Source organism: Anser anser, assembly GCF_964211835.1.
Source record: "Anser anser genome assembly, chromosome: 1".
Taxonomy (NCBI): Eukaryota; Metazoa; Chordata; class Aves; order Anseriformes; family Anatidae; genus Anser; species Anser anser.
The window spans coordinates 189540068-189555360 of NC_139720.1; the positions used below are offsets into that span (position 1 = coordinate 189540068).

Genomic DNA, 15293 nt, shown 5'->3' on the forward strand with positions numbered 1-15293 from the left:
CATAGGGTTGGGAGAGCCACCTCCAACAAGCGGTGGCCTCCATAAGCAGGACTCAGACCTCAGGGAGAGCAGGCAGGCCGGAGAGCAAGGCCCGTGGTGCCGGTGGAGCCCCCGAGAGCATCTCCTCCTCTGAACCGAGTGACGGTACCGGCAGCGTGAGCGTTGCCGCAGCGCTGGCTCCAGGCAACGAGGAGCTGCCCCTTCTCTCCGGGGGTGCTGCCGTCCCTTGGTGCCTGGTACCCTCTGCTCGGGCTGGCCCCATGGAGGGGTGGTGGGCCACCACCGAGGATGGGTGGCTGCTGAGGAGGTACGGAGAGGGAAGCGTGGCGCAAAGCCGCAGCACGCAGGCAGGCTGCTCTCTTTGGCACGCAGCTCTGCAAACCCTCTTCTCACGTAGCCACGACTCCGTCCCTCCCAAAGGAGTCATAAAATGCAGCTTTACCCGTCCTGCGTGTGGTAATCAGACGGGCTTAAGAGCTTAAGCGCTGTTATGGCAGCAGTGCCTACAAAGGTTGCGCCGGGCTCCTTGCCCGCCTCGGTCTGCTTCTCTCATCAGGCTGCTGCTTGGCATGGGCGTGCAGGGGCACATCATTAGTGACGGAGGCGGCAAATTGAGCTTGCTAATAGGGAGGGAGGTGAGAAAGACACGTCCCTCAGGGCTGCTCACGGCCACCAGCAGCTCCTGCAAGAGCCCGGGGCTGCGCCGCTTGCCCGCGTCCTGCCGGGCCTCTGGGTACCGGGATGGTCCACAAAGCGAAGAGACGGCAGTGAATGGGTTTCATCCTTTTAGGCTGCTTTATTAAGCAAAGCAAAACAAACCCAACCCCCTCAATATACCTGGTGCTCATTGACCCAAGACCCCTGTCCACAGCTCTGGGGGAAGGCCCGGGCCGAGGCGTGGATGAGGTCAGTGCTGGGAGCATTGCACACATGTATATTGACCAAGGAAGACCAGGCAGGGGCCAGCTTGCTGTCCTCCTGTACTCAGTCACCAACAAATGCGAAGGAAAGGGTGCCCTGTGCATTTTTGTGGGGGCAGCTGGGTGCAGGACGATGGCGAAAACCTGCATGCATGTGGGAGATGGTCGTGGCTGCACAATCCTTCAGAGGTGAGGCTGAGAGGCTCCTACTTTTCATGACAGGAGCTAAGGACAACACAGTTACGATGGAAGCATAAAATACCCCTTACAGTCATGCAATCAGCTTTCAAGCTTCAGTTTATGGAAAAAAAAAAAACTCTGAAGAATTAACTGGAAGTTGTTACCGTTCCTTGGGCATGCTGAGCGCTCACAATAAATCTTTTTCCTGAAGGAAAAAGCAAGGTTAAATCAAACTACAAAGCCCACTGAGCATTAGATTTACAGCAATCTGAAAGGGTTATAGGTTCATTTCTTAAACATCTGAATTATAGCTGCTTCTGGGTATCAATACGTGAAGCAGGCTGACCCCCTCAGTTCTGCAGGGAGCTAGGGAATGAGCAGCAGTGGTGAGATGGCGCTGGTTATCGTCTTGATGTGCATTTCGAAGTCACTTCCAAAGAAGTAGATGAGATAGTAGTTGAGTATCCCAGCCATGGACATGAGGAACAGGAACAAAATGATGCGCTTCCCAAACAGGTAGCCGGGAGTGCTGGGGAGACAGGAAGGGAGGGAAGCAACTCGTTATCATGGGTCACCTACCTCAAGGAGGCCTCGGCCTCCAGCCTCTGTGGCTGAGACCAGCTGGTGCACCCAGGGGTTGTGACAGAGCTGGGCAATTCCTGCTCTGGCTTGTGCTTTTGCCACATCCACCTGCAAGCTCTTAGATGTCAGTGGAAACACCTAAGAGGCCATTCAGAAGGATCTGGTCCATCTTCACAGCCATCAATGGCTGTGGGACAGTTTTATTCCTCATGTGCATAATTAGCTTTATTAAGATGAGAAGACATTGTGCAAATGCTGGCACAAACACACATGCATTTGCACAGGTAGTGAGGGGCTGGAGCATCCCATCCATGTCCCTAAATCCCTGAAGGGAGAGTGCAGAGGGGACAGAGACAGGATGTACTCAGTGGTTCTCAGTGCCAGGACAGGAGGCCATGGGCACAGCCGGGCACCCAGGAGGCTCCCTCTGAGCACCAGGCAGCACTTCTGTGCTGGGCGGGTGACGGAGCCCTGGCACAGGCTGCCCAGAGAGGCTGTGGGGTCTCCTCCTTGGGGATCTCCAGAAGCCGCCTGGACGTGGTCCTGGGCAGCCTGCTCTGGGTGCCCCTGCTTGGGCAGGGGTGGCACCAGGGGCCTCCGGGGGGCCCTGCCAGCCTCAGCCAGCCTGTGGTTCTGTGATTCTGAGTAGAAGCTGCTGAAGCACCCTGGGTTTTGTGAAGGGCTCTGCAAAGTCTTACCTCTGTGTTCTCTCCCCCAGGTAGCCCACGAAGTACTTCTGCCTCACGAACAAGTACATCAGGCCAGCAAAAGCAGCAGGAGCTGCATAAAGCACAGAAGAACACATTACAAACACCAGCTTGGGTCCCTCTGCATGTACTGTCCACACTATCCCTTTCCTGAGGACTTTCTGGGTGTAATTCTGCCCTCAGCCACGCAAAAGATGCACCTGGTCCCATCAGAAACCCAGAAAGGAACGTAACGGCTTTCCCCACACCTCCTCCCCTGGCCATGAAGCTCCTCTCTTCCAGAAAGAACAGCCACTGACCCTAGGAAATTAACTAAGCATGCTCCTGGCCCTAACTTTAGGAAAACTCCCATTGCATTGGAGGGGATATCATCTAGGAGAGCAGGTAAAAGCTCAGTGCGTGGCATTGGCCCCAGGTAGGTGGCAATGCCACCTTCACGCACCCACCTTCCCTGGCCCCAGGCACCTTCTCCCCAGCAGGGCCTAAAGTCACAGCCCCCTCCAGGGCGGCTCTGGCAATTTAATCAAATGAGCCCATTTCCAGCTCTGAGGGTGAATAGCATGGCATGCCCAGCAGGCAGCACCAAACCCTCCACCCTGAGCAGAGGGTAATGACCCCATGGGAATAGTCCAAAGCACCAAAGTGCTCTCCATCCCTTGCTGAAAGTCACTCCAGGTTGAAGGGGGAATAAAAATAAGTGTTACCTTGGCTGCAGAGAAGCCCGGCGCACCAAAGCACGGCAAGGAACGTAGGGTACGCGTGCCCACAGTTTTGGCTAGGAAGGAATTTGTGAGCAAGAAAAATCAGAACAGAAGGAAAATGGAAAGAAAATAATTTTGTTTCACCCACGAGTGACGGTGGGGTGGGTTTGGGCTGTGCGAGCTCCACGATGGCCACATGCAGGCATGGGGATGCTGCAGGCAGCTGGGGGCAGAGCAGGCGTGTGAGCAGAAGCTGGGAAGCGGCTCCTCGCGTGCCCGTGCCCCAGCACCATCGCCGCCTCGCCCATGGATTTGCTTACCTGCCACCTCCTCGCGCAGAGAATGGACACCTTTGTTCTGCCTGCTCGGGGAAACAAACCGCCCCGCGAACGTGCCTGGCAGCTGGGAAATGTGTTTGCCTCCTCTAGCATGTGTAACAGACAATGTGTGCTTTGTCAGCTCGGGAAATCCTTGTGCTTAAGTCGTATTACTCAAGTTAAGGGCATTGAGAGCCGAGTGAAAACAGCAAGAGGAAAACTGCGCAGCAGAAAGGAGCGTCTGACAAAGTTAATGTGTCTCCTTGCATGTGCACAGGAGTTACTTCCAACTCCCTCCGTCAGTTGGGAACGCTCTTCCAGAGGGAGGCATTCTCCTCTTGCAGAGGTCACACACCTGTGAAGGGCAGCATTTTGATGTCCCGTGCCTTTTCAAGCGCAATGCCACCACTTCACGGGTAATAAAAAATACTTTATGTTCTTTTCTCCTCTGGTTTGGAATTAATTTCCCCCCCCTGCTCCCTCTGAAGAGGTGTCAAAGACAAGATGCGCTGGGAAGTGGAGAGCGGAGAGGAGCGGGGCTTTGTTAGGAGCTCTGCCACCCCCCTGCTCCTCGAGCCAGCATCTCTTCCCTTTTGAGCTTTTTGGGACACCGGCTGCGCTTGTGGCACACGTCCAGCTTTAGGTGTTTCCTGGGGGAACTGGTTCCCAAATGACAGGGCATCCTACACGCCAGGGCTGCAAGTCCTGGGTTCACCAGCAAACACAACTGAAAGCCGCGGGTCTGAACGCTGCCGCAGTGCACCCAGCGATGGGATTGCAGAGCAAAGCCTGAAGCTGAGGGCATTGGGAACCCACCTGTGGACCCCAAAAGGGTTTGGACTAAGCCCTAAGGAAGAGGGAGATGAGCTTGTTACTCACTTGGCAGTGTAGACGCGGTCAAAGGCAGAGGACCCCGGCCGCTGGATCCCTTTGCCGTTGCAGTGTTTACTCTCATGCTCCACTTTGCTGGCAAAAAAGGCTGTTAAGAAAAAAGAAAAAAAAAAAAAAACACCACAAAGCACACAAGCTGTTTGATCTGAGATATAATTTGGAGATAGTTCTGAAGCTGGTCCCTGTGGGCTCAGTTCTGCTGTCGTGAGCATCCCCATGTGTGCCCGGACATCAGGAGAGTGCACAGGTGTGTGGCGGTGCAGGATGTGGCCGGCACGCTCGCTTCACCATGGTGAAACCCCACCCTCTGTGCAAGTGTTTCATGTGGTGTCACCTCAGGCATCCCCATGCTCTCACATGTGACCAGCAGCCCTGAGCCCTGTTTAATCCCCACACTTGCAGAGGTGCGACTCAGGCATTTGTGCCCCCAGGGGGAAAAAACTTCCTAGTCAGAGCCGCCAAACTCCATCCTCACTCTCTAACGGAGCAGGGAGAAAGGAGATTCCTTTCTCTTTTAGCGGCACCCATTTGCCAAAACAAGGCCATCCTACAGGACGCATTCATTTCCCTGAAAGGCTCATTGAAAACCTTGTCTGGATGACAGATCTCTGTGTATCCATGTCGTGTTTCCCACTTTTAAGCAACAGTGTGGTGTCAGGATGTTAGCCGCTGCAAAAATGCGGTACCTCAAGAGATAACGTATCGTGTGCTTGACAAACATGCTTTATCTAACGACACTAAAACAGAGACCATCCATCATGCGTCTAAATATACCAGGCAGCGCTGTGGCAGGCTACAAGCTACAAGCTGCAAGCGTTGTGTTATCACGCACCCAATCTCAGCGCACCCAAGGCACCCTGTGGTTTAGAATATTAGCCGAAGATGTATATAGAAGAGAACGCATCACAAAAAATGAATAAATAAATATCGTAACAATAGAAGGATGATTTGATAAGCTGTAGGACTTCTTCCCTGGAACCTAAAGAGCTACTTCTTTTTCCCCCTCACGGATGCTGGAGGCGTGTCTTTTGTACTGATATTGCCTTCAGTAAAAACTGAAGATTTTTGCTTTCCAGTATAGAGTAATTCCCTCTACGCACAGCCTTTCTTCAGAAAAACCCACAGGGCTTTAAGCCAGCATCCACTAAGAGCCACCAGCATGGTGTCTTGGAGGACCTGGCCCTGGAGAGCCCAGAGCTGACCCCATCAAGGAGCACAGCCACCAAGAGCTCCTGGTGTCCCCCTCCGCCCGCTGACCCAACCTTTGGGTTATTAACCTTCTTATGGGGTCTAAGAGGACATGGTCAAAGACAAACAGCATATTTTTTTTTTTGTCCAGTGCAGAGCTCCTGTGATGGGAAACCACTCTCAGCCTCCAGCATCAGGGCTGGACAGGCCTGGGGGTGCTGGGTCTCCTGGGCAAGGCCCTGGCTGTGGAAATGCAGGCATCTGTCCTGGAAGCTCTCAACACCTCTGAGGTGGTGTACAGGTCCTTGGTCAAAGGACCGGGCATTCAGGCAAAGGACAGAGGTGGGTTTATCGTAACACCCACATCGTGGGTGAGACACTGAGAAGTACTGGGGGGATGGGTGTTTTGCTTCTCTAATCAGTGGGTTACAGAGGGAAACAGAGGAAAGGCACCTACAGAGTGCCTGTAGGCCAATCCATCCCTCAGAGAGGTAACAGCATGAGAGGAACCACCCCACCAAAGTGCTGACCTTTCTCCACTGAACCCAGAAAGAGCTCAGACAACCAGCTCACATGAGGTGACCTCCTCTTGTCTCACAAAAACGCACCTCCAAACCACTACAGCTGCCTCGTGGGCTCCCCAAGGTGAGGGCAGTGAATCTGGGGGGAACCTGGTGTCTGGAGATTTCACCTCTCTGTCCTTACACATCTCCTGAAGCTCTGCAGAGGAGCAGGGCAGCACTGGCAGGTCCTACTCAGAGGTAGCCCTTGCCACGGCTTTGGGCTGGCAGCACCAAAACGAAAACACCGAACAGCAGCATCATGCTCCTGTTAGGCTGGGGAAATGGGAGACTCTGCGGTGTGAAGCAGCTTGCAGCACCGTAGTTGTATTTCCTGCTCTTCTCTGACCGTCGAGGTGAGAAGGTGCTTTCTCACAACCCAAGACCAGTGAGGACAGCAGGAAGGTGTGAGGAGAGAGGAGGCCGAAGGGTTTAATTTGGCTCGTCTGCATGATGCCCCGAGGCTCCAGGGCTGCATCGGCTGCTCTGAGCCTGAACCACCGCAGTCCAGCACTCGGGCACACACCGCGAGGGAGCTGGGGAGATGATCCAGCCGGCAATAACACACTTTTGATTTCAGGTTTGTTTTCAGTGCCTCATTCCCATGAACCAGCTCCTGGTGTGGCCGTGTGAGGGGAGGAGGCCTGGTTGTTTCGCAAGTCCACACAAACAGAGCCAGTGCGATGCTACTCCAGCCGAGCAGAAACTGGCGAGCGTACAAGGCTGCCCCTTCCTTCCACTTCACATCGCTTCCTCTGCCCTGATCTGCTGGGCAATGAGCACTGCTTTGCCCTAAGAGCTGCTCGATTGCAACATCGCAGTGACGCAAGAACAAAACCAAAGCTACACGGGTGACTCAGAGACGTCCGGCCACTCGAGTCATTCTGCAGGATGCGGAGATTCCTGACATGAGCAAGGTGATGGCAAACGGGTGGGGAGCAGCACCACAGCCTGCATCTGGATTTGGAACAGCAGCATTCACCAGAACGGCTTTTCTTTCTGCTGTGCTGAACTGGAACCACAGCAAGAGTTTAGCACAACTGCAATCCCTTGACAAGCATTTCTACTGCCCTAATTACTGTATACATAATATACAGCATCCACATCAGTCAGGTCTTTCTAGTCAGAAAGCTTGGGAGGAGGAAATGAAGTGAATGCAAGCTCCGAAACCATAGCTCGGGGCTGCGTGCCACCCTTGAGTGGCACGTGGAGCCCTCTGCAATGCAGCCAGCCCACAGCAGTCAGGTCAGTAGTCTCACAGACGGATTTCCAGGAAACCAAAGTGCGTGTCAGTCTGCAAGGCAAGGGCCTGAGTTTCAGAGTGTATTTGGTTTATGTGGCAAGGGTTCGGTAGCGGGGGGAGTGAGGAAGAGCCCAGGAGCTGTGTCAGATCAGAGCCAGCTCCAGCTGGCTCCTAAAGGGATCCATGAATGACGCTGGCTGGGCCTCTGTGAGAGCAGGTTGAAGAAAGGGATAAAAACCGCTGTACAACAGCAGCTGGGAGAGTGAGGAATGAGAAGCAGCCCTGCAGCCCCCAGGTCAGTGCAGCAGGAGGGCAGGAGGTGCTCCAGGCACACAGCACAAGTTCCCCTGTGGAGAGGCCCCTGGTGGAGCAGGCTGTCCCCCTGCAGCCCACGGGTCCCACACGGAGCAGATCTCCACGCTGCAGCCCGTGGAGGAGCCCCCGGTGGAGCAGGTGGATGTGGCCTGGAGGAGGCTGCGGCCCATGGAGAGCCCCCGCAGGAGCAGGCCCCGGGCCGGAGCTGCAGCCCGTGGAGAGGAGCCCACGCAGGAGCAGGGGGTCTGGGGGGAGCTGCCGCCCGTGGGGGACCCGTGCTGGAGCAGTTTGCTCCTGGGGGATGGACCCCGTGGTACGGAGCCGTGTGGGAGCAGTTCTGGAAGAGCTGCGGCCTGTGGGCAGCTCCCGCAGGCTCAGTTCGGGAAGGACGGCATCCCGTGGGAGGGACCCCACGGGGAGCAGGGGCAGGGAGGGACCGTGAAGGAGCGGCGGAGACAAAGTGCTGTAGATTGACCACAACCCCCATTCCCCCATTCTCGTGCACTGCTCAGGGGGAAGAGGTAAGAGAGGGCATGTGGGGGGGTGAAGGTTTCTTTACTTTGCTTTTGGTTCTCACTGCTCTAGTCCATTATCAATAGCCAATAAATTACATTAGTCTCCCTTAGGTTGAGTCTGTTTTGCCCATGACGGGAACTGGTGAGCAATCTCCCAACCCTTACCCCACCCCATGAGCTGTTTCATTGCATTTTCTCCCCCTTTCCCTTTGAGGAGGGGAGTGAGAGCGGCTGGGTGGGTGTCTGGCAGCCAGATAAGGTTAAGCCACCACAGAGAGGGAGAGGGCAAACCAGCATTTAAGGTCAGGCATCTGGTCAGACGTACATCTGGAACATCTTTCTATTCGTGGCGTGTGCTCTGACGCCCTATTCTGCCACCCTTGACATTGCATACTGGGCATTTACCAGAAAAGAAGATTGGGTCGAATGATGCAGCATTTAGTGCCTATGTCAAAACTTTACCAATCCTCACTCTTTTTCCGCCCTGTGGCAGCCAGGCTCGTGCTGAGCTCCCACCACTTCCCCTCCCTGCAGCACAGCCCATTTCCTAGGTCCGATCATGAAGTTTGCCCTCAGTGATAATCTCCTATTCATACCAAGAAGCCTCAGCAGAAGATTTCAAGCATTTGCATCAGATCCCCACCATGCTTCTGGATCGCATTGAACTAGGACAATCTCAGTGTACCCAGGGCAAAACCCACTCCCTTATCTGGCTGCTCAGCACCATTTTCTGCTAAAATGATTAAGTATTTGTAAAGAATGATGATCAGGCTAAAAACACATTTGCACAGGAGAGAAGCTTGCAGTTTGATTTAAAAAGCCCTGAAGAATAGCACTGAATGTAGGGGTCTGAATAAGATCTAAAAAAGGAAACTTCCCCATTCTAGGAAATGCACAGTGTTCTAGGGAGGGACTGCGGGTAGTTGAAATTAGCTGAGCTGCAGCACTAGGACAGCTGGGTGCCCCCAAAATCATCCAAGCAGGTTTCTCAGAGGGGTTGGTCCAGTTTTGCTGCCTTCACCCAGCTCTGTGCAAACCTCTGAGCCCTGCAGCCCATCAGGCTCCAGCCAAAGAGCAGCGCTGGGGCTTTATCCAGAGAAAGAGGTCCCAGTCATCAAATATAAGTTCACATTGTCACCGGCAGCCCCAGCATGGCATCCCTTTCGTTAGCTGACATACATATGACCAACACACAGAGCAGGACTGGCAAGCTGTTGAAATGATGATACACAAGACGATCCCTGAAAAGGGAAAAAGACCATCCCTAAAGCCAAAGCGATGCCTGCGCCCGCACGCACTTAGAGCTAGAGGTTATTTGCCCAGCGATCAGCTCAGCGTACATCACACTGGATTTTTCTCAGCCCTTCCACAAATGCTGATTTCTGTCTCACCGTTCTGGATGACGCTGATCAGAGTGACAATGGCGAGCAGGACCACGCTTCCCAGGGTCTCCTGGTCCATTTTGCGAGCAGGCTGTCAGGGTGGACGCTGCAGCCGTGGTGGCAGCTCAGCCCTGCGAGCACAGAAGGAGGAAGTGATGATCTCTCTTATCTTGAATCGTGAAACACTTCCTATGGCCTCACAGGAGAGCAGTAGCACCCCGCACTCGGATGCCTGCCAGCGCAGCACAGCCACAGCCCACAGGCTCCGTCATCACACCCTTTTTCATCCTCATCTCTCACTCTTTTACAGATGAAGCGCAGAGAAACAAGTCAGCGAGTGCCTGACCACTGCCCAGCTAGGAGGAGAAAGGACGTTGGCCAGCCTCGGTAACCCTGCTGCTCCCAGACACAGAACCCCCCTGGTCACAGCCCCACCAGTGATGAGACCCTCAGGTCACAGGCAGAAGCTCCCCGTGCATGCAGCGTGTTGGAACAGGTAGGTTGAGCAAGGAGAACACAAATGCTGTGAGCATCATGAGTGGGCGCAAAATATATGTCATCACCAGGGATGGATCCTGCATCCTTCCCTCTGGAAGATGGTGACAGCTGCCAGCATTCAGCTTTACTGGCTCAGCCTTTGCAGGTGCACCCCAGTTTCACTAGGCTGAGCCCATTATGGCTGAATAAAGTTGTTGCAGCATGTTTTCTGCCCCAGCTCTGATCGCATGGAAGATGGGATTCCATGTGGCAGGGAAGCACAGGCTGTGGGAGTGGAAACTGCAGAAAGGCTTCTGTGAAGTTCACAGCATCTTCAGTGAGGTGAGGCAGTGGCACAGGCTGCCCAGAGAAGCTGTGGATGCCCCATCCCTGGAGGTGCTCAAGGCCAGGCTGGATGGGGCTTTGGGCAACCTGGTGTGGTGGGAGGTGTCCCTGCCCATGGCAGGGGGGTGGAACTGGGTGGGCTTTAAGGTCCCTTCCAACCCAAACCATCCTGTGATTCTGTCAGATGGCTGGAAAGCATCCTCATCCAAAGTGCACACCACTAGCTGGCCAGAACCATTCTGCTCCCTTTTGCCCATATTTGCATGGGGAAAAGCCTTGTTGAAAACATTAACTTATACTCCACCACGTGCTACCCTGGAGGCCTGAGAGCTGCCCTCAGAGAACTGCTCACATCTCCCTGCGACTCACCCAGCCGCAGGATTCCAGCGGGTGCATGTTGCAAGATCCGCCTTGTTCCGTGGGGACAAATTTACCTACAGCTGTGTTTTTACCCAGCCTCTCTATCATGCAAATTGTTATCACCTAAATTCATAGATAAGGAGAGCTATCGGGTAACTTGGGTACAAGCAAACATACAGAAACACGCCGCCAGCGAGGGGGTGGCTAACACCGCCTGTGAGCTGTGACCTGCTGTTAGCTTACCAGGAGGAGGCTGCACTTCTGGGAGACCTTCACCACCATCCGCACACTACCGTACGAGTGGCGAGGCCATAAGCAGTAATTAGATATAGATTTGGGCTGTGTTTTTTTTTTTTCCCCCCAGATTTTCAATTCTTGGTAAATTTGCTGGAGGAAGAAAAAAGGAAGAACAAAAAGAGAAGCACAGTTGCGCTTTGAGAACGCTTTTATTTGGCCTGAAGTTCTTATTCTCCCCACAAAAACTGTCTTTTCTTACTTGAGCATCAAAATTTTGTCGTCTACCAAGCACGGGATCATAGCTGGTATTTAAGGATGGCTCTTCATGTTAAGTTTGGAGTTGCCCTAATGCAAAAAATAAATATATATAGTGGGAGCCAGTGGGTTTTCAAGCTATCCCACCCAAACTTATGCTACGTGTGCTAGCCAGGTGGTGAGGGCTGGGGTGCCACCGATGCCTTCGCTTACTCCTCATCCCCACCAGCTTGTCTCCCCCTTGATATCGCTGCTTTTCCTCCCTGCTTTGTGCTTCCCCTGGGTCCCATCCGGCTCCGTCTGTCCGCTGGTACCGCTCGGCGCCAGCGCCGGCGCCTGCTGCTTCCTCCTGCCGGGGCTCGCACCGAAGCCATCCATCAGGCAGCGCCTGCATCCCCTCCTAGTTCCATTTGGTGCTGAGAGCCCCCTGTGGCTCCGTGTCCCCACTCCTCCTCCGTGCCGCCTCTGTCACCAAAATGAAGCGCCATCACATCGAGTCCAGAGCCTCTTAAGCTAATTTCTGCGTGTGCAGGAGGAAAAGGCTTTGGTAGTGCGAATGCATTACGTGTGACTGCCTTAACATAAGAATTACAGGTCTGGTGTCTTTTTTCTTTTTTTTTTTTAGGTGTAACATCAGGCTGGACATTGCCAAGAAATGTTAAGGAGAAGCAGAGGGTATAAGGGATGCTGAAGAAAAGGACCTGTCCCATCACCATGGCAGAGCAACACTGCCGAGGTCAGAGGGAGAAGACACCCCAGGCAGGGTTATCTTTCATACCTGCTGGCATTGCAGTGGCTGCAGGATAGAAGGGGGCTCTGGTGATCTTTGTACAATTTAGAGAAATGGCCTTGGAGGGGGAAAAGGTGCCTGCATCTGCTGCAAGCCCCAGTCTGTGCTGTGCAGGCAGGGCAATGCTGTGTTTCCCCTGCTGCTGCTGGATCCCAGCCCTTCTGCTTGCCGTATCGCCGTTTGAAATCCTCGTCTTCCTGCCAGAGGAAGATAAACTTGACGCGGAGAGCTATGAAGCCCTTGAAAACGTGCAAAGCTAGCAAGTTTTTCCAGTTGCACTGTACGGCTTCCAGCACGCTAATCTCTTTCTCTGAAAATCTTGAGCAGCCAGCCAAAATAATCCTTTCATGGAAATACTCTCATACGGAACAGGAAAGGACTGTGAACACAGATCTATAAATCTCGTGGGGGGGTCGTCTCGTCTCTCCTCCCTTGCTCCCTGTTCAGCTCTTGGCTGCAAGGGCTCTGGTGAAAGCGTGTGTCCCGGTAGAATAAAACCTGGGGAGCTCGTATGTGCAGATGCCAGAGGACACAGGCTGTTTGGTGGCTCACTCTGGCTTTTTTAGAGACCACACGAGGCCCCCTGGGCGGCAGTTTCCTGGGTCTGCCCCGCTGCTCCCCTTCCAGATGCTGTTTGTGCCCTGACACATTTCTGGAAGCACCTCAACTTCCCATTAGCTCTCGCGGATAATTATTGAATTATAATTATTAATTATAAGTATTAATTATAACTATTATATATTATTATATACTGTTATATATTATTATATAGTGTGTAATTAATTATTAATTATTATTATAATATATATTATTATAATTGTAAATAATTGAAGCCCTCTGTGGCTTCAGCAGGGTCCTTAAATACTGGGGGATGGAAAGGGAAGGGGAAGGGGAAGGGGAAGGGGAAGGGGAAGGGGAAGGGGAAGGGGAAGGGGAAGGGGAAGGGAAGGGGGGACGAATATTCTTATATCCTTTAGATTAAGAACCGAACAGACAAAAAAAACCACAGCAACCTCCCAAAACACGAGCAGCAGCAGCAGCAGCAGCAGCAGCAGCAGCAGCAGCAGCAGCAGCAGCAGCAGCAGCAGCAGCAGCAGCAGCAGGACTCCCCACCACCTCCCGCTGTGCCGCTGGGTTCAGAAGCGCCGCGGCGGGGCTGGCACCCAGCGCGTCTCTGTGGCGCAATCGGTTAGCGCGTTCGGCTGTTAACCGAAAGGTTGGTGGTTCGAGCCCACCCAGGGACGGGGCGCTCCGTTTTGGGTCACGGCGATCTTTTACCTCCCTGCGGCCGCTCCCGGCGGCCCAGCCCCGCCTTTATGCCGGGGGGAGCCGCCGCAAGGCCCCGGGGCGCCCCCTTAAGCAGCAGGGGCCTGCCCCGGGGCTGAAGGAAGTCGGGGTCGCCACAACGCCTCTCACGGCTGCCGCCAACGCGGCCTCCGGGAGACCTGTTTCCAACGGCGGTTTCCGTAGTGTAGTGGTTATCACGTTCGCCTAACACGCGAAAGGTCCCCGGTTCGAAACCGGGCGGAAACACTATGTTTTTCTCCCTCTCTCAGCGTTGTTTTTCCCGGATCCTTCCACAGAACTGCCGCCGAGTGAGGACAGGTCGGGGTGCTTCACTATTTCAGATGTGGTTCCTCCGGAAAAATCGTATTTCCCCTCCCTGCCTCGAGGGATAGCCTAAAGGAGGAGAAATGGGCCTGGCCTCATCAGAAAACGTGGAATGAGGAGGGGGAAAGGCATCGCTGCTTAGAAAATCCCAACGCCCAACTTTTCTCATATCCAAAATACGGATGTAGAAAAACAAAGCAGCCAACCCCAAAGGCAGAGATACAGCGTGAAACACTTCTTGAACGCTCAAACGCAAATTTCCTCCAGAAAACTCTCACCCTCCTGTAAGCCAAAGGGGCTGAGAGCCCAGCCTGTGGATGGAGAGCCACAGCGGCCACCAGGGCCGAAGGTTTCTGTCATGGTGCCAGGCCCCGGGACCCTGGGCTTGTGGCTCTAAAGAGGGACAAGGATGTCCCTCCTCGCCAGGTACTTCTGTGGCAGGAGGCCTTGCCAACCCGTACAGCTCACAGGCTATTTTAATGTTAACCTCCTTGCCCCATTTCTAAACTGGGACAGGATTACAATCAGCCCAAATCCCATACTGGGCATTCCAGAAAGCCCTTAGATAGCCATTTACATAAAGAGGAATATAAACCCATGTCCAGGGAAAATTTCCTCCTAAGGCTTTCTTCAGCCTGTCTCCAGAAGATGGAAGCTGGAGGCCTCCAGACCTCCAGGCCCCACCAGGTTAGTCTTCCAGCTTAAACAAAGCCTTCATGGCCTCGGACTGCAACTTGCGTCCATCAGATCCGCCAAACGGAGGCACAGAGTTTTTCTCCCTGGCCTTCAGAACCGAAGGCCTGCTTCTTTGCACCCCTCCCCACCACCTTCAGGTGCCCCCGGGCCTCGTGTTGTGCTCCCTCCAACAACCGCGCCGCGCTTGTGCCCAGCGATGCCGAGCTCAGCACGCCGCCAACTTCACCAGCCTTATAATCCTGTTAACCTCGCTCTGCCTTTCTCTGCTGTCTTACATCTATACTTAGACCGTAAGCTCTTCCGCTCCGAGACGGGATCCGGGTGGGCTTTAAAGCAGAGCAGACACTCAGGGAGCTGTGCATGGAGTAAGCTGCTCAGGAAGTAACATGCTTCGCTCTGGGCGTGGAGCTGCTCATGAAAGGAGCAGCAGCTATTTATTAGTGTTGCAAAAGGAACACACAGAAGACACGGTTGATCTCCGTTGAGACATCACCAGGAAGGCAATAACTATTTAAGTCAAAAAGCAATGCTGGAAGAATAAATGGCAATAGCCAGCCATGAAAAACATCACCATCAGATTAGCGATCAGCATCACAACAGTGCTCAAGCAAGTATACTGCTTGGGTTGGTGGCAGCGAGGCTAAAAATCCAGCCAGGCAGCTCCTGGGCACTTAGGCTGTTTTGGTTTGGTTTTAAATACTATTGAAGGCCCTTTCTTCTTCCTATACTCTGAAATGAAAGTGTTTGAATATATCGTGATGCAGTAAGATCCGATTCGGTCTTACCTCTGCTGTAGAGCTGACTTTGAACTCAGAACCTTTAAATAGGTAAGTGCCGTGATTGTGCCTTTCCCAAATCGGAAGACACAAAATAACAAGTAGGTGATGCAAGAGGTGAAGAAACATGTAAATGACAATCCCTTCAAGTGCACAAAGCCATCAGACTTTTAGAAATTTACCCTTAACACTGATAAATCTCCAAAACAGTGTTAATTGTATTTGCTATATGCCCACCTAGTAGT

At 53.4% G+C, this 15293-nt stretch overlaps 1 protein-coding gene across 1 annotated transcript; it reads right to left on the bottom strand.

The window, feature by feature from the left end:
- Nucleotides 1-1199: 1199 nt before the first annotated feature.
- On the bottom strand, nt 1200-9669 carry ALOX5AP (arachidonate 5-lipoxygenase activating protein). The gene is made up of 5 exons (XM_083849391.1): nt 9511-9669; nt 4287-4386; nt 3094-3164; nt 2381-2462; nt 1200-1629 (listed from the first exon to the last, which is right to left on the bottom strand). Exons 1-5 carry the CDS (start codon nt 9578-9580, stop codon nt 1467-1469), a joined length of 486 nt encoding a protein of 161 aa, XP_083705517.1. The 5' UTR covers nt 9581-9669; the 3' UTR covers nt 1200-1466.
- Nucleotides 9670-15293: the final 5624 nt, after the last annotated feature.